The sequence below is a fragment of the Leucopleurus acutus genome, assembly GCF_964270905.1.
Source record: "Leucopleurus acutus genome assembly, chromosome: 11".
Classification (NCBI taxonomy): Eukaryota; Metazoa; Chordata; class Mammalia; order Artiodactyla; family Delphinidae; genus Leucopleurus; species Leucopleurus acutus.
This window is the reverse complement of record NC_139152.1, coordinates 37,803,371-37,823,636: the sequence shown is the minus strand read 5'-3', so window position 1 is coordinate 37,823,636 and position 20,266 is coordinate 37,803,371. Positions and strand designations below refer to the sequence as shown.

The 20,266-nt window shown below is 35.9% G+C and overlaps 1 protein-coding gene across 1 annotated transcript in view; it reads right to left on the bottom strand.

Moving 5' to 3' along the window:
- The window catches only part of ARID2 (AT-rich interaction domain 2), a 170,349-nt gene that overhangs the window by 74,499 nt on the left and 75,584 nt on the right, over nucleotides 1-20,266 (bottom strand). Inside the window, exons 4-5 of the mRNA XM_082850788.1 lie at nucleotides 7,586-7,719; nucleotides 2,095-2,313 (exon numbers count right to left, since the gene is read on the bottom strand). Of these exons, the coding sequence (XP_082706914.1) occupies nucleotides 2,095-2,313; nucleotides 7,586-7,719 (353 nt within the window). The remainder of the gene's footprint in view (nucleotides 1-2,094; nucleotides 2,314-7,585; nucleotides 7,720-20,266) is intronic.

Here is a 20,266-nt window from a genome sequence, read left to right as displayed (position 1 = left end):
TATACGGTCTTCATAAAGTCCCTATGTACTCTGGAACTCTAAACTTCTAACTGTTGAAATAAAAGAAACATCCGTTAAACAGCATTTGCTAAATTATTAATGTTTTAGATCGCTACTCTACATAATAATTTAGTCTGAGATAAACAAAAACGCTAAAAAATGCAAGAAGATAAACTGGGTATAAAGAATGTCATGCCTCAGTGCATCAAAGCTGGTAAGCTCACTTTTATCATATATACAAATGTAATTCTTATTCAATGATTAAATGGTAAGAATTCACTAAAATTATTCTGGTCTGAGAATATTTACTATTTTTAAAAACTTCATTTTAAGATTTCTAAAAAAATGTGAAACAATTTTAAACCATTCTATATTAAATGCTGAAAAATGTCTTTAAAAGATCAAAATGAAATATCAGGAAGCAAAGAAAATGAGAGTGAGATGGAAATCTACCAAATTTAGATCTTCAAAGTTACAATACAAACTGATAAGTGCTAATCTTTTTTCCTCCTCCAAGTAACCAAGAATAGTTTCTGGCAGGGTAAGAAACTCATTTTCACTTTTGTTTAATTTCAAAATGTCTTCATACAAAATAAGTACATGTCAAATTGTAAGGACTCCTACTTGGGAAATTCCCTGGTGGTCCAGTGGTTAGGACTCCGTGCTCTCACTGCCGAGGGACTGGTTCAATCCCTGGTCAGGGAACTAAGGGACTGGTTCTATCCCTGGTCAGGGAACTAAGATCCCACAAGCCATGCGGCATGGCCAACAACAATAACAACAACCACAGCAACAACAACAACAACAACAAAGGAGTCCTACTTAGATAATCCCAAATAAAAGTATGTTTGAAAATTATACTACTGACCCAAATTACAGAAAAATGAACTCATTTGCAAACACATCACTGTTTAAACATAAAAATACTCATGAACCTATGAAATATTACATGAAATTCTCAGACTATATCTATTGTTCTATATAGTTTCGTATACGATAATTTCAAAATATATCAATACCTTAATCCATTAATAGAATATACTTCTGACAAAAGAAGTTACATGGTATTGGGGTAGAAGGAGGGTTGAGAAGCAAGAAAAAATTTTATGTCAATAACATTCAGCTGACATAGAATATTTTAAAAAGAAAAAATATAGCAGGAAAAAATTTTAAAACATATTTTCTAAATCCCTATTAAACTAGGGATTGCTAGTTAAATTGCTCAATTAAAGAATTGAGCAATTTGGTCTGAAAAGTAACCTAGATTTGAGATAATTACACAGAAAACAAAGAACGTGATTTATAAAAACCTACAAATAACAAATCCTACGAGTAAAAAAATACGAAATACTTGATCATTCTTATTTTGATTATGCAGCAAATTTTCAAATTCATTGACCTTAATTGTTTAGTTAAAAATTATAACTACACACCAGCAGAAACAGACTTCAGAAAACAATTTCTTCCAGGTCCTATTTTTCGCTATCAGAATTTTGTATCAAACAATTTTCTCAAATCAACAAACCCACATTTACTATAAGAAAAATACAGCATTTTAATTTCAAAAGCTCTAGTGAGGCTTTTATTATTCAAAAATATAAGGTTAAAAAAAATCCAAACATTCATTATTTTAAATAATACATTTAATATCGGGCTTCCCTGGTGGCGCAGTGGTTGAGAATCTGCCTGCCAATGCAGGGAACATGGGTTCGAGCTCTGGTCTGGGAAGATCCCACATGCCGCGGAGCAACTAGCCCCGTGAGCCACAATTACTGAGCCTGCGCGTCTGGAGCCTGTGCTCCGCAACAAGAGAGGCCGCGATAGTGAGAGGCCCGCGCACCGCGATGAAGAGAGGCCCCCGCTTGCCACAACTAGAGAAAGCCCTCGCACAGAAATGAAGAGCCAACACAGCCATAAATAAATAAATTAATTAATTAAATTAAAATAATAATAATACATTTAATATAACAAAAGGAAATAAAGAATGCTAGTATATTGCCTAATAAAAAGTACTTTCCCCCTTAAAAACCTTTAAAAAAAATCTATAACACCTTTAATACAATGACTATACAAAACATTAAGGCTAAAACTTACTGTCATCAAACACCCCGGCATTAGCAAGCAATAAAGTGATGATTTTAGGGTCTTTTTCAAGTTGCATGACATGTTTGCTTTCATTTGATAGGAGAGTGCATACATTAATAGCAAAGTCCACTTCATTTGGGAGTCCAGATAATAGTGAAAGCACCAATTTATTATAATCATTTGGCGAATTGAAGTCCATAGACAGCCCATAACTTTGACGCAGATAATCTAACAAAGACAAAAACGAAAACACTGTTAAGTATATCAAGGATTAGAAACCTTTTATGGTTAATATCTTCTGAATACAGGACAGAAGTTTGTTTTCTTTTATAAAATATAAACTGAGTAGAAGTTTAGAGTTCAACTTTCTAAACTTAAGTGAAAATTACATTCCTCAAAAAGTATTAAAACATAAAAAATGTACATATTCTGTTGGATATCATTGCAAAATTACTATTGTATCTTTATTTTAATTTACCTTGTCTACATTTTTTATTCTTGTATTTCAAGGGACTTATTCCAATTTTTAAATACTATAAGCCAGAAAGACTGGTTCCTTTCAAATTTTTAACAATATCATGTTTCTAAACATGCTGCCAACCTTCTTTACCCAATTTTGGGAGGATTATTACTTGTTTAGGTCAGATTTGTTGCCACATAATATGTAAAATTCATGCTTTTTAGTTCTACAGTTCTATGAGTTTTGATAGTCTTTTAACCACAACCACAATGGAGATAGAGAGTATTTCTATCACCCCAAAGAAGTTTCTTTATGCTCCTTTGTAGTTGATCCTCTCTTCTATCCATAAACAACCACTGATCTACTTTATTTCAAAATGCCAATTAAACAGAATCACACAATATATATCTTTTTGTGCCTGATTTATTTCATTTAGCAAAATGCTTTTGAGGTTAGTATCCATTTTGATGTGTGTATCAATAGTTGGTTCCTTTTTACTGCCATAGTATGGCTGTAACATAATTTGTTTATCCATTCCCTAGTTGAAGGACATTTGGACTGTGTCCGGTTTTTAGCCCTTCTGAATACAGTTGCTGTAAACATTCACATACAGGACTTTGTGCGGACATATTTCTTCATTTCTCTTGGATTGCTGGGTCATACAAAGTGTATGTTTAACTTTGCAAGAAACTGTGAAACTGTTTTCCAAAGTGGTGGTAACATTCTGTCTTTCCACCAGCGATGTATGAGAGAGTTCCTGGTGCTGTACATCCTTGTCGGCACTTAATACTGTCAGTTTAAAATATTCTGAATATGAGTCACTTATCTAATATTTATTTTGTAAATATTTTCTCCCAGATAGTGAATGGTTTACCTTTTCATTTTCTTAACAATGTCTTGAAAGAGAAGTTTTAATTTTGATGAAGTGTGATTTATAAATTTCTACCTCTACAGTTCATGCCTTTGTGTCCTAACAAATTTTTTCCTAACTAAGATTTTATGTAGGAGAATTAGAACATTTTTAGAACTTTGAAGGTAGGGAAGATGGGATTACAGAACACTAATATATTTTATACTCATAATATATACATATTAAAAATGTTATATTTCTAGAAATACTGACTCTTAATTGGTGCAGTTTAGGCCTTGGCAGCTACGTCCTGAGACATATACCCCTAGTACATTTTTCACATAAAGATCTAATTAGTTTAATGAGAAAAGGCACGAAACAAGAGTTAGAAAACTGCTAGATGAAACATTTCAGAAAAATATGGATTTGAAAAAAAATCTTTTTAAAATGTCACTAAATGGAATGCAAGTAGGAATCTATTGTCACAACATGCCAGAGAAGAAAATCATGTAAGAAACTTCTTCATTTCCCAATGTAGATATCTGAGACAACTCTTCAATTCTAAAATATTCTAGGAATTTTTCCAATAAGAAGTATCACAATACACTTATAAATGAATAAGACACCGATTCTTTATAATATTTAAGGTTGAACAATAATATGCTGTTCATTTTTTATAATCTTGAAAAGTAAAATTTCTTATAAATAACATAAATATCTGGGGAAAATGTAACATAACTTCCGTGAATTAGGGATTTTGATATTTCTATACCGCACAGTGGAATTGATCATGAGATGCCAAGTCTCAGCAATAATTAAGTTTTTAAATTCCACAAAATTTTCATGCAAATCTCTTCAATAGAAAACAAATTGGAACCTATATTCAACATCTGTCACAGTCTTCTTTATGTGCTTTCAATATGATCTTGGAATTGTTCTGTTTGCTACTGAAGAATAACAGATGCCATCATATACTCAATTCAATACATCCTTACGTGAATGACTTTGCCAAAAGTCATCTCCAATTAAAATAAGATGAATAAATATGATAATTATGAAAAGTCCTCTAATTATATGAGGCTTGGTAAAGATTCCTATGATAATATATGAGAAAATGCTTACAAGATTTTAAGAGCCTCCCTTCCCATCCCCAAGGAGGTATGATTAAATAGCTACAATGTTATAATGTGAATGGGATCGGAAATTTTCAACATTCTTGACTCAATGTTTATACAAACGCATCACTGCTGACAAACTAATTTAATCCGAGGTAATCTCTTTGTTTTCAGTTTAGAGAAAAGGGAGAATTGTTCCTGGAGTGCTGTTTACATTAAAGATACTAGACAGTAAAAAAAAAAAAAAAAAAAAAAAAGATACTAGACAGTACATTCTTTCCATTGATACTGGCAGTGATTGCTGTAGTTCAAATGTCTATAAGAATATGGGACATGTAAAGGAAAATTTTTGCTCAAATACAACTGATAAAACTAAAATAATACATCTTCCTGTATAAGCTCTCCCAAATTTATGTAACAAAAATGCGAATGGATAGGGTGCTTGGCCTCCTTTGACTGAAATGATTGAATTGGATTAAATGATCACTAAAATCCTTGCTAGCTCTAAAATTCTGCAATTCTATTAATTTCAATGAGTTGTCATGTACCAATTTTGCCTTTCATAATTCTTCCACTAAAGATATTGCAAATAAATTAAAAATCTTTAATTTAGAAACTAATTAATTTTTTAATTTTAAAGTGTAAGAGAAGATGAACAAAAAGTCCTTAGTAATCTACACTACAATTCTGCAGAACTGACTGTATCCAAATCAATACCAAGGAAGAAAGAATAAAGACGGAAACAAAAAGATTAGGTATTTATGGCATGGAAAAGTATGAAAAACTATGCAAATAAAACGACCATATTTTGATGCCAATACTTACTAATTCAAAGCAAAATCTATGAATACTTTTTTGGCCACTTCAAGTCACTGGGCAAAAGGCGTCAGTATCCTTAAAGGAAAATTTGGTCCCATATTCTATCAATGTACAATATTCTATCATGACAATTATGAGTAGAATTGCACTTCATACTAAATGCCAATTTATTATATTACGTTTCAAAATACTGTTTTAGAATACCTTTTCTTAATATCAACAATATAAGCATCTCTAGATAAAATACATTTATCCAAATACATTAATCTAAACCTATAAGAAGAGTAAGGCTGTATAATCAAAGATGTACACACAAATATTTTAAACATTCTTATTAAAATTTCCTAAGGCTCTTAATCTACCACCATGTAATTCTACTTTGGTGTTTATTTACACACACACAAACAGACACACACATATATATTGACAGCTATGAAGCTTACTATATTTCCTTAATGGCATTTGAAAAGAATCATCAGTGAAGGATTTGTTTTATATATTGATGGTCATGTTAATTTTTAGAACACTGTCATAATGTTGCTATGGCTCCTTCTAGAAAAATAAAAAGCACCTTCAAATTCATAAATGCTGCCCTGCAACACTACCTCTTTTCAGTTTGAATTAGATATATTGTAGTCTGATGTTCCCCAGCAAGTCCTAGTTTTTTTTTCCTTTCATGAGTCCCCAATCCTGATTTTGTCAAACATGTTACATACGTTACATAACTACTCAGATTCTCCTTAAAAAAAAAAAACAGACATATGATAGCATATCACAAAGGAGTTATTGTAACACCAGATCAAGAAATTGTCATTCCCTTAAAAATTGTGTAGCTCTATCAATGATTTTCATTAGGCTTCTGAAATACCAGAAATATCTTTTTTTTTGAAGTAAATCATCTTTAATTAGGGGAGGGGGACAAAAAAAAAAAAACTGATCCAGAAAAAAATTTCATTTTAAACAAGATCTAATGTAGAAATGGAGAAGCTGGAATAGACACCAAACTCTATTTAAGCTACAAGAATGGACAGTTCTGCTGTTGATGAAATATAGGAACAACACAGTTACAAGATGGTCTTAAAGGTCTTTAGTACAAGGTCTCATTCAATGTAGGAATACCCTCGATAACATCCTTGAATTAGATAATGGTCATTAGCTCTTTTTAAAAACAGGAAGCATATCACCTAACAAGTCACCCCATTTTATTTAATCAGCTTAAGCTATTAGTAAGATCTTCTACATGGTGACTTAAAATGTTCCCTTTTAACAGTAGTTCTTGAGGTAGTAACTCCTCATTAAAGATAAAGCTAGATTTGGTTTGCACTCACCACTGCCACCACCCCTCCCAAGCCCCAACTATACAAAAGCATCAGATGAAAACCTCTTCTAACGGGAGATCACAGATTCTAGGAGATTCTGTTTCCTCAGCTGATTGGGGAAGAAACAGAGTCAAATTCAACATGAAAGAAACTGAAAATAGATAATGGAAAATTTAAATCAGTGATACTGGCACAAACAAGGGAGCTTAAAACTAAGGATTACCTAAGAGATTGGTATTAGTACCAATGAAGAATAATAAAGATCTAGATAACTGTATATTTTATAAAGAACATACCCTTGAAAAAGATGTATCTCCTCTTTTTCAGGCCAAATGTTAGTGATTAAAGAAAAGAGATGCTTACCTCTTCAGAGCTCTCTTCCTAAGTATCACTGTCTCAACCCCCCGAGCCACAAACAACGGAACTCCCATCTATTCTGTCTCAAGAACCTCTTTATTAGACTCTCAACCTGATTATTTCCAACTTGAGTCCTGTTCTTTTTAGCTGCAGATTCCTCTATAACCATTACAAGAATGACATAAATGAAAAGAATCTTAAATCCCTGGTACCATGGCAGGAAAATAGTTGAATAGTAAGAAACATTTCTGAGAAATTCTGGTGCTGGGAATTCCAGGAATTGTAGAAAATCTAGATGCTATGAGTACTCCTCTGGCTTCCCTAATCCTAACAGGACCTTCCTCTCCTCATTTTAGTAACTATTCAGGTCAAACTAATCTTTAGACAAAGAAATAATTTTAAAACTTCACTTGAAAATATATATTTGTAACGCTAAATTCCTGCAACTAAAAATCTTATATGTAGGCTATGACAGAAAGGGACCTCATACCAATTAGTTCAATTCAATTCATTGGACGATGTCTATTTTCCTAATTCAAAACTGTGGAACTATGCCTTGTTCATTTCCAGTGATATTTACCTGACACACTGTGTTGCTGGTAATTGTAGGAAGATGGAATTGCACCAATAGGAAGCTGTGGTTTGGGATTGCCTGGTGGTACCTCATCATCATCCTCCCCAAAATGATGAACTTTCTCGTACTTTTCTAGGTAACTGAAATAGAAAAACAGTACAGCAGAGATTTAAAATAGATTTACATCGTTTTTTAACTCCCACCACATATATCTGGTTTCCTTTTCTAGAGGCCCTAAATTTAAAATAATAATAATAACAAGATACCACAAACCTCATATTAGTGGGACAGTCACTTCAGCAGTAATACTGAAGACAAACTCACTGTAATGGTTCTAAAAGTGTTTTTAAATTTTCAGAAAAGACCACACCACTGCTCAAATAAAAATGTAAAAGTAAAGAATATCAAAGGACAACTACATGTAGATGAACAACAGTACATTTTATTTACTGATTAAAAAAATTATACATGGTCACTGTAAAAACCATGTGAAGGGGCTTCCCTGGTGGCACAGTGGTTGAGAATCTGCCTGCCAATGCAGGGGACACAGGTTTAAGCCCTGGTCCTGGAAGATCCCACATGCTGCAGAGCAACTAAGCCCGTGCACCACAACTATTCAGCCTGTGCTCTAGAACCCGTGAGCCACAACTAGTGAGCCTGCGTGCCGCAACTACTGAAGCCCACGCACCTAGAGCCTGAGCTCCGCAACAAGAGAAGCCACCGCAATGAGAAGCCCGCGCACTGCAACGAAGAGTAGGCCCCGCTCGCCACAACTAGAGAAAGCCCGTGTGCAGTAACGAAGACCCAACACAGACAAAAATAAATAAATTATTTAAAAAAAAAAAAAAGTGAAAATGAGAAGATGCCCTGGCCTCCACATCTCACTCATCACAGATAACTACAGGTTCAAGTGTTTTCTGTATATTTTCTATGCATGTTTTTATCTAACAACATATTTTAGAGATCTGAGCATGTCAATACACACAGTACCACCTCAGTCTTCTTTTTTTTTTTTCCTTTTAAACTTTATTTATTTGGCTGTGCCAGGTCTTAGTTGCAGCATGCAGGATCTGGTTCCCCACCAGGGATCGAACCTGGGCCCCCTGCATTGGGAGTGCGGAGTCTTAACCACTGGACCACCAGGGAAGTCCCTACATGAGTCTTTTTTAATGGCTGTATAATATACGGTCCTACTGATACATCATAATTTAACAAGATCTCTAGTGCTGTAACTAGCTATGTTCAGTTTTGCTTTTTGCTATTACAAGTCATGCAGCAATAAGATTAATCTCAGCACCTGTTTAAATACTTTTCTCTCAATAGACACTGGAAATGGTATTATCAACTTTAAACAGCAATTCAGCCAAATTCTCACCCAAAACTGATGTGCCCAATACATTTTGATCAATTTATAAGATAGTTCCTGTATTCCCCACTGGATCTCCGTTACAGGGTATGGTCAATCTTCTTAAAATTAACTAGAATTAAATTCCCAAATTTACCATAAGATTCCCACAAGAAAGATTTTTAAATAGGGAAACAATTGATCAAATCCATGTCAAACACAACACTGTAACTAATGAACTTGTTACTACACTTCATAAGAACTTAAGCTGATTAATACCAGAGTAAAGTTCTAAATGTGATCATTTTATAGATCAATCCTTCTATCATTCCTGATCCAGGCAGGTACTAAGTCCATCAGTCACTGTTTTAAAAGTCCTGCAGAGGGAGGGCCTAAAGATGGTGGAGGCGTAAGACGTGGAGATCACCTTCCTCCCCACAAATACATCAAAAATACATCTACATGTGGAACAGCTCCTACAGAACACCTACTGAATGCAGGCAGAAGACCTCAGACTTCCCAAAAGGAAAGAAAATCCCCACGTACCTGAGTAGTGCAAAAGAGAAAAGAAAAAATCAGAGACAAAAGAATAGGGACGGACCTGCACCTCGGGGAGGGAGCTGCGAAAGAGGAAAAGTTTCCACACACTAAGAAGCCCCTTCACTGGTGGAGACAGGGGGTGGGCAGGAGGGAAGATTTCAAGCCACAGAGGAGAGTGCAGCAATGGGATGCAGAGGGCAAAGCGGAGAGTTTCATGCACAGATGATCGATGCTGGCCAGCACTCACCAGCCCGAGAGGCTTGTCTGCTCACCCACCAGGGCAGGTGGAGGCTGGGAGCTGAGGCTCCAGCTTCAGAGGTCAGACCCCAGGGGGAGGACTGCGGTAGGCTGCGTGAACACAGCCTGAAGGGGGCTAGTGTGCCACAGCTAGCAGGGAGGGAGTCCAGGAAAAAGTCTGGAACTGTCTAAGAGGCAAGAGACCATTGTTTCGGGGTGCACAAGAAGAGGGGATTCACAGCACCACCTAAACGAGCTCCAGAGACGGGCACGAGCTGTGGCTATCAGCGCGGACACCAGAGACGGGCATGAGACACTAAGGCTGCTGCTGCCACCACCAAGAACCTGTGTGCAAGCACAGGTCACTCTCCACACCTCCCCTCCAGGGAGCCTGTGCAGCCAGCCACTGCCAGGGTCCCATGATCCAGGGACAACTTCCCCGGGAGAACACACGGTGAGCCTCAGGCTGGTGCAACGTCACGCCAGCCTCTGCTGCCTCAGGCTAGCCCCGCACTCCGTACCCTTCCCTCCCCCCCCCCCCCCCCGCCACCCCGGGCCTGAGTGAGCCAGAGCCCCCGAATCAGCTGCTCCTTTAACCCCATCCTGTCTGAGCAAAGAACAGACGCCCTCAGGTGACCTACACGCAAAGGCGGGGCCAAATCCAAGGCTGAGCCTCAGGAGCTGTGTGAACAAAGAAGAGAAAGGGAAATCTCTCCCAGCAGCCTCAGGAGCAGTGGATTAAAGCTCCACAATCAACCTGATGTACCCTGCATCTGTGGAATACCTGAATAACAATGAATCATCCCAAGACAGTGGACTTAGGGAGCAAATGTAGACTTGGGGTTTGCTTTCTGCATCTAATTTGTTTCTGGTTTTATCTTTATCTTAATTTAGTATTTAGACCTTATTATCACTGGTAGATTTGTTGATTGATTTCATTGCTCTCTTCTTTCTCTCTTTTTCTTTTATTTTTTTATTTTTAATAATATTTTTTAAATTTTAATAACTTTTATTTTTTTCTTTCTTTCTTTTTTTTCTCCCTTTCTTCCGATCTGTGTGGCTGACATGGTCTTGGTGCTCCAGCCAGGAGTCAGGCCTGAGCCTGCAAGGTGGGAGAGCCGAGTTCAGGACATTGGACTACCAGAGACCTCCCGGCCCCATGTAATATCAAACGGTGAAAGATCTCCCAGAGATCTCCATCTCAACACTAAGACCCAGCTCCACTCAACTGCCAGCAAGCTCCAGTGCTGGACACCCCATGCCAAACAACTAGCGAGACAGGAGCACAACCCCACCCATTAGCAGAGAGGCTGCCTAAAATCAAAATAAGTTCACAGACACTGCAAAACACACCACCAGATGGGGTCGTGCCCACCAGAAAGATAAGATGCAGCCTCTTCCACCAGAACACAGGCAACAGTTCCCTCCACCAGGGAGGCTACACAACCCACTGAACCAACCTTAGCCACTGGGGGCAGACACCAAAAACAACGGGAACTATGAACCTGCAGCCTGCAAAAAGGAGACCCCAAACACAGTATGTTAAGCAAAATGAGAAGACAGAGAAATACACAGCAGATGAAGGAGCAAGGTAAAACCCACCAGACCAAACAAATGAAGAGGAAATAGGCAGTATACCTGAAAAAGATTTCAGAATAATGACAGTAAAGATGATCCAAAATCTTGGAAACAGAATGGAGAAAATACAAGAAACGTTTAACAAGGACCTAGAAGAAATAAAGAGTGAACTAAACAATGATGAACAACACAATAAATGAAATTAAAAATTCACTAGAGGGAATCAATAGCAGAATAATTGAGGCAGAAGAACGGATAAGTGACCTGGAAGATAAAATAGTGGAAATAACTACCACAGAGCAGAATAAAGAAAAAAAATGAGAAGAATTGAGGACAGTATTAGAGGCCTCTGGGACAACAGTAAATGCACGAACATTCGAATTATAGGGGTCCCAGAAGAAGAAGAGAAAAAGGGACTGAGAAAATATTTGAAGAGATTATAGTTGAAAACTTCCCTAATATGGGAAAGGAAATAGTCAATCAAGCCCAGGAAGGGCAGAGAGTCCCATACGGGATAAATCCAAGGAGAAACGTGCCAAGACACATATTAATCAAACTATCAAAAATTAAATACAAAGAACAAATATTAAAAGAAGTAAGGGAAAAACAACAAATAACACACAAGGGAATCCCCATGAGGTTAAGAGCTGATCTTTCAGCAGAAACTCTTCAAGCCAGAAGGGACTGGCAGGACATATTTAAAGTGATGAAGGAGAAAAACCTACAACCAAGATTACTCTACCCAGCAAGGATCTCATTCAGATTCGACATAGAAATTAAAACCTTTACAGAAAGGAAAAGCTAAGAGAATTCAGCACCACCAAACCAGCTTTACAACAAATGCTAAAGGAACTTCTCTAGGCAGGAAACATAAGAGAAGGAAAAGACCTACAAAAACAAACCCAAAACAATTAAGAAAATGGTAATAGGAACATACATATCGATAACTACCTTAAATGTAAATGGATTAAATGCTCCCAGCAAAAGACATAAACTGGCTGAATGGATACAAAAACAAGATCCGTATATATGCTGTCTACAAGAGACCCACTTCAGACCTAGGGACACATATGGACTGAAAGTGAGGCGATGGAAAAAGATATTCCATGCAAATGGAAATCAAAAGAAAGCTGGAGTAGCAATTCTCATATCAGACAAAATAGGCTTTAAAACAAAGACTATTACAAGAGACAAAGAAGGACACTACATAATGATCAAGGGATTAATGCAAGAAGACATAACAATTGTAAATATTTATGCACCCAACATAGGAGCACCTCAATACCTAAGGCAAATGCTAACAGCCATAAAGGGGGAAACTGACAGTAACACAATCATACTAGGGGACTTTAACACCTCACTTTCACCAATGGACAGATCACCCAAAGTGAAAATAAATAAGGAAACACAAGCTTTAAATGAAACATTAAACAAGATGGACTTAACCGATATTCATAGGACACTCCATCCAAAAACAACAGAATATACTTTCTTCTCAAGTGCTCATGGAACATTTTCCAGGATAGATCATATCTTGGATCACAAATCAAGCCTTGGTAAATTAAGAAAATTGATATCGTATCAAGTATCTGTTCCGACCACAATGCTATGAGACTAGATAGCAATTACAGGAAAATACCTGTGAAAAAGACAAACACATGGTGACTACACAATACACCACTAAATAACCAAGAGATCACTGAAGAATTCAAAGAGAAAATCAAAAAATACCTAGAAACAACTGACAATGAAAACATGACAACCCAAAACCTATGGGATGCAGCAAAAGATGGTCTAAGAGGGAAATTTATAACAATACTATCTTACCTCAAGAAAAAAGAAACATCTCAAACAAACAAAAAAATAAATAAACAACCTTACACCTAAAGCAAATACAGAAAGAAGAACAAAAAAACCCCAAAGTTAACAGAAGGAAAGAATCATAAAGATGAGATCAGAAAAAGAAATGAAGGAAACAATAGCAAAGATCAATAAAACTAAAAGCTGGTTCTTTGAGAAGATAAACAAAATTGATAAACCATGGGACAGACTCATCAAGAAAAAAAGGGAGAAGATTCAAATCAATAGAATTAAAAATGAAAAGTGAGAAGTAACAACTGACACTGCAGAAACAGAAAGGATCATGAGAGATTACTACAAGCAACTCTATGCCAATAAAATGGACAACCGGGAAGAAATGGGCAAATTCTTAGAAAAGCACAACCTTCCGAGACTGAACCAGGAAGAAACAGAAAATATAAACAGACCAATCACAAGCACTGAAATTGAAACTGTGATGAAAATTCTTCCGACAAAAGCCCAGGACCAGATGGCTTCACAGGTGAATTCTATCAAACATTTAGAGAAGAGCTAAGAGCTATCCTTCTTAAACTCTTCCAAAATATAGCAGAGGGAGGAACACTCCCAGACTCATTCTGTGAGGCCACCATCACCCTGATACCAAAACCAGACAAAGACGTCACAAAAAAAGAAAACTACAGGCCAATATCACTGATGAATATAGACACAAAAATCCTCAACAAAATACTAGCAAACAAAATCCAACAGCACATTAAAAGGATCATACACCATCATCAACTGGGATTTACCCCAGGAACGCAAGGATGCTTCAAAATATGCAACTCAATCAACGTGATAACCCACAATAACAAACTGAAGGAGAAAAACCATATGATCATCTCAATAGATGCAGAAAAAGCTTTTGACAAAATTCAATACCCATTTATGATAAAAACCCTCCAGAAAGTAGGCATAGAGGGAACTTACCTCAACATAATAAAGGCCATATATGACAAACCCAGAGCCAACATCATTCTCAATGGTGAAAAACAGAAACCGTTTCCACTAAGATCAGGGACAAGACAAGGTTGCCCACTGTCACCACTATTAATCAATATTGTTTTGGAAGTTTTAGCCACAGCAATCAGAGAAGAAAAAGAAATAAAAGGAATCCTAATTGGAAAAGAAGAAGTAAAACTGTCACTGTTTGTAGATGACATGATACTATACATAGAGAATCCTAAAGATGCTACCAGAAAACTACTAAAGCTAATCAATGAATTTGAAGAGTAGCAGAATAAAAAATTAATGCACAGAATCTCTTGCATTCCTATACACTAATGATGAAAATTCTGAAAGAGAAATTAAGGAAACACTCCCATTTACCGTTGCAACAAAAAGAATAAAATACCTAGGAATAAATCTACCTAAGGAGACAAAAGACCTGTATGCAGAAAACTATAAGACACTGATGACAGAAATTAAAGATGATACAAACAGATGGAGAGATACACCCTGTTCCTGGATCAGAAGAATCAATATTTTGAAAATGAGTATACTACCCAAAGCAATCTGCAGATTCAATGCGATCCCTATCAAACTACCAATGGCATTTTTCACAGATCTAGAATAAAAAATTTCACAATCTGTATGGAAACACAACAGACCCCAAATAGCCAAAGCAATCTTGAGAAAGAAAAACGGAGCTGGACGAATCAGACTAAACTACAAAGCTACAGTAATCAAGACAGTATGATACTGGCACAATAAGAGAAATATAGATCAATGGAACAGGATAGAAAGCCCGAGATAAACCCACGCACATATGGTCACCTTATCTTTGATAAAGGAGCCACGAATATACAATGGAGAAAAGACAGCCTCTTCAATAAGTGGTGCTGGACAGCTACATGGAAAAGAATGAAATTAGAACACTCCCTAACACCATACACAAAAATAAACTCAAAATGGATTAAAGACCTAAATGTAAGGCCAGACACTATAAAACTCTTAGAGAAAAATATAGGCAGAACACTCTGACATAAATCACAGCAAGATCCTTTTTGACCCACCTCCTAGAGTAATGAGAATAAAAACAAAAGTAAACAAATGGGACCTAATGAAACTTAAAAGCTTTTGCACAGCAAAGGAAACCACAAAAAAGACAAAAAGACAACCTTCAGAATTGGGGAAAATATTTGCAAATGAAGCAACTGACAAAGGATTAATCTCCAAAATTTGTAAGCAGCTCAATATCAAAAAATCAAAAAACCCAATCCAAAAATGGGCAGAAGACCTAAATAGACATTTCTCCAAAGAAGATATATGGATTGCCAACAAACACATGAAAGGATGCTCAACATCACTAATCATTACAGAAATGCAAATCAAAACCACAATGAGGTATCACCTCGCACCAGTCAGAATGGCAACCATCAAAAAATCTACAGACAGTAAATACTGGAGAGGGTGTGGAGAAAAGGGAACCCTCTTGCACTGCTGGTGGGAACCTAAATTGATACAGCCACTATGGAGAACAGTATGGAGGTTCCTTAAAAAACTGAAAGTAGAACTACCATATGACCCAGCAATCCCACTACTGGGCATATACCCTGAGAAAACCATAATTCAAAAAGAGTCATGTACCACAGTGTTCACTGCAGCACTATTTAGAATAGTCAGGACATGGAAGCAACCTAAGTGTCCATCAACAAGTGAATGGATAAAGAAGATGTGGCACATATGTACAATGGAATATTACTCAGCCATAAAAAGAAACGAAACTGAGTTATTTGTAGTGAGGTGGATGGACCTAGAGTCTGTCATACAGAGTGAAGTAAGTCAGAAAGAGAAAAATAAATACCATATGTTAACACATATATATGGAATCTAAAAAACAAAACAAAACAAAAGGTTCTGAAGAACCTAGGGGTCGGACAGGATTAAAGACATCGACGTAGAGAATGGACTTGAGGACACAGGGAGGGGGAAGGGTAAGCTGGGACGAAGTGAGAGAGTGGCATGGATATATATACACTACTAATTATAAAATAGGCAGCTAGCGTGAAGCAGGTGCATAGCACATGGAGATGAGCTAGGTGCTTTGTGTCTACCTAGGGAGGGTGGGAGGGAGATGCAAGAGGGAGGAGATATGGGGATATATGTACACATATAGCTGATTCAGTTTGTTATAGAGCAGAAACTAACACACCATTGTAAAGCAATTACACTCCAATAAAGATATTAAAAAAAAAAGTCCTGCACCTACCCACCCCTTTGCTTTTATAGTTACAGACAGCTGAGATGAGGGAGGAGTGGATCAATGAATGTATGTGGTGATCTCAGAAGTATTATTTTCTTTTTAGTACCAAACCTTAACTTTCAAGGTGGGATGAACGAAAGTTATACATTTACAAATAGAAAAACTAATGACATGGTAAGCAATCACCATTCCTCATTTTCCCCATCCAGCTTTACAAGGCACAATAATTCACACCTTTGAGACCAGAAAGGAATTAAACTGTCGCTTTCCATTCCTTCTAAGTTCTCCATATAAACTCAATTTGAGCAAGGAACTCTTTCCTAGCTGGCAGCTTGATAGGTAACGAATCCAACACTTTACTCTTGGAGATACAAAAGCAGAGACATATGCCCAGATATAACCCTTGTGCATTAAGGACAGTATGCAGCTGCATACATTTCACCCTGACCCAGCAGATAGAATTTACAGTCTAAAAACATAAAACAAAATAAAACATGATTAAAAAGAGACAGTCTCTCTCCATTATAGACTCATGATGGACTTAAATGGGTAATAAATCAAGCCTATTCTTTCTGAATTTCTAACGCAGATATCATAAAAAGAAGAGTATATATAAATTTGGACATAAATAGCTGCTCAAAAATTGTGACATTCTCTGCAAATGAGGGATTATCTACATCACATGAAATAACTCAGGCAACAGTACTAATAAAGATATTTTAGAGAGTATGGTCTTTCAGAATTGAACTCACTGTGGAACCGTTAAAAACAAGCTAAAGATAATTAATTCTTATTAAATAATTTTTATTTAAATATAATCAAAATAACAATGATATAGAATTTTAAAATCAAAGCCTTATACTAATAATATGTTTAAGATGCCCTTTATAAATTTGGTACATATAACTGAGCACAGTAGATTTAAAATTTGTGTTTTTTATTACAGCTGGGGAAGAAGACAACACTACTAGTAAAGAAAGACCATAAATATTATCTTTTCCCTCCCGGAATACCCAAAATGGAGCATAAGCAAAATGGAGTGACCGACAACACCACAAGTACCAGATACTCATAGTAAATAGTATATATTAAATACATAAAGCCTTTCATAATTCAAATTTTCGTAAGATTTTTTTAAATATACGACTTCTGGTCCCATGACACATTCTAACTCTATTCCTCCAAACAGATTCTTTACATAATTCCAATCCCCAGAAATTTATGGTTTAGGCAAATTGTTACAATTTTTGAAATTTTTATTCCGTGGCTTGAGGGTCAGTGCTTGTTCTCATTCATGATTAAATATTTCCAACTGAGACTCAACCTTTCTTAGTTCAGCTGAGGTACTGGCACCCAGTTCTGATCTCTTGTACCTCTCAATAAATAAGCACAAAGCCCTTTTTTTGTTTTTCAAAGAGCTATACTTCTAAAAACTAAAAGGTATTAATAGACAAGAGAAAGGAGCTAAAATACAAAGTTACGTTTCAAAGTCTAGGTCTTCAGATTTAATTATCATAAGCCTGAGCTTACACACTGACAGATACACAGTGTCCACTTATTAAATTACAAATGCTAGACTACACATTTCTCTTTCTTCTCAAAGCCAATTACATTGCTATGAATAGTTACTATATTAATCAAACAGGTATTTACAGAGCTCTTTCAGTAATCTGTCTAGTAAACGACAGATTTAACTCAAGACTGGTAAAATACTGGAATCCAGATGGCAGTCACTCCCTCATCAGGCAACACAGAAAACTAGGTTCCTTAGTTCAACATTAGGTACAGAATCAGGTGGCATGAGTTATATCTTCTTTTTTTTCAACTTGGCACTAATTTATTTTGTGGTGGATTCTAGGCCATAGGTGACAGATTTAGAAGACAAAAGCAAATATGAACATTTAGCATATAATATTGGAATTATTTTAAATGGCACTACTCAATTAAAAAGCTTAATACATGTGACCAATAAAATGAGAGGAAAAGAGTCCATTCAAAATAGCATCAAATAATATAGGCAGTTTTGTTATAAATGTGGAAAAATTTAACCTCTTGCAGTATCTGACAGATTAAGCACACAAAACATAAATTAGTTTACAGAAGATTTAGATATAATCACCAATAAGACTGATTTATTAGACATACAATGATTTCCTTTTCAACTCTCCATAGAAATTAAAAAACTGATTATATATCAATTCACACAGGAAACCAAAATAAATTTAAGATTAAATATTGTATAGGGTATATTCCCTAACTGCAATCAATTCAAAGACATTTTTTTTCTAAGAAAGAAATTAAACCCTTGGAAAATTAAAAATAATTTTATGTAAAAGTAGAGAAACTAGTACAACAGTAACCCATCAGCAGATATCAAAATTCATGGTCAATATTGTTTCATCTATAGCACAATTAACTATCTTCACAACACTTTTAAAGCAATTCCCAAGTATCTCATAATTTTATTTGTAAATATTCTGGTAGAATTCTTAGAAATTAAAAATATGTATAAAAACTTCTTGAAATGTTTTAAGAAAAGATGGCAGTTCAAGGAACGCATATTCATCTCGTCCCTTAAATCCAATTGCAATGAACTTTGAAGAGTAAAAATAGAGGGATACTGCATAATTTCTAAGTTAGAAAACTTTCAGAAATTCTGGTTCATTTAAAAGCAACTTCAAGGATTTACAAGACTAACCTGCAAAACAATTCTTGAGAGAGCAACATGGTCTAGTGGAAAACACAGATCTTAAGCCAAAACACATAAAAAGGCAAATTCAGTTTGGATTTTCTTTAGCCACTAAGGATCAATAAAATGTGAGGGTGTGTCTGATAATAGAATCCAGAGAGTGACAATTATTTAAGAAAAAAAAAAAAAGAAGTGTAGAAAGTTGGGTTGAACTCAGTGGTTGCTGAAAGAAGCAAAGTCCTTTAAACTTCACCTTATAGCTTATTTGTCAAAATGAACTCAAAAACCCAGGGGTGTGGGCACCTATCAGAAGCACCAGCATGGAAAGACTGGTATCATCAGGTAACGGGACCTCTATGGACATAGTGTACAAGAAATTTCAAGATGAAACACCCCGGCACAAAATCAAATATGGTGACATACAAACCAGAAAGGTAATGACATTTCTTTGCCCAGGATTATCCCCACAAAGAGGGGCATGAAAAAGTAGATTTGACGATGTAGAAGATCACCTCAGTAATGCAGAGGGCATGCTTGGGAAACGGCTCCTCACAGAGGGGAAAAGAATGAAAACAGTGGGGTGGACAAAAATGAGACATGTATGATAAACAGGAGGTCAAAAGAAGGGGCAAAAAAAAAGAAGTGGCCCTGAAGGAAAGACCAGAATAAATGGAACAGAAGCAGTATCATTGAGATAACAGAAGAATTACGTTAGCTAAAATGCTTAATGGGTATATTAAAAAGGTTCCTGGAGTGTCAGGGTACAAGGATCACCAGGCAAAAATTAATGAAAAGAGAAAAACACTCAGACATTTCCTGATGAAATATGCAAACTTCAAAGATAAAGACAATTCGTAGAAATACCCAGAACCACCCCTACTCCTGAAAAGTTACACAGAACAGTTAGGCTAGGCTCTGACTTCTCTTCAAAATTAATTGTCAAAGATAATAAATAAGTATCAGAGCTTTGAGGAAAGAAAGTTATTTCACAAGAAATCTCCACCCAATCACATTGCTCAACTAAGAAAAGAAATTCATTTTCAGGTATGTAAAGACTCAGTAAGTACTCTACTTGATGAATCAAAATTAAGGAATGTTTAAATATCAATACAGATGACTAATGATGTGCACAGAAACTATTTAAACTCAGATATTAGTCTCAACTGTAACTATCATATTACAAAAGAGAAGGCACATTGGTAATTACAAAATAATATGTAAATGTAAAACTAATTT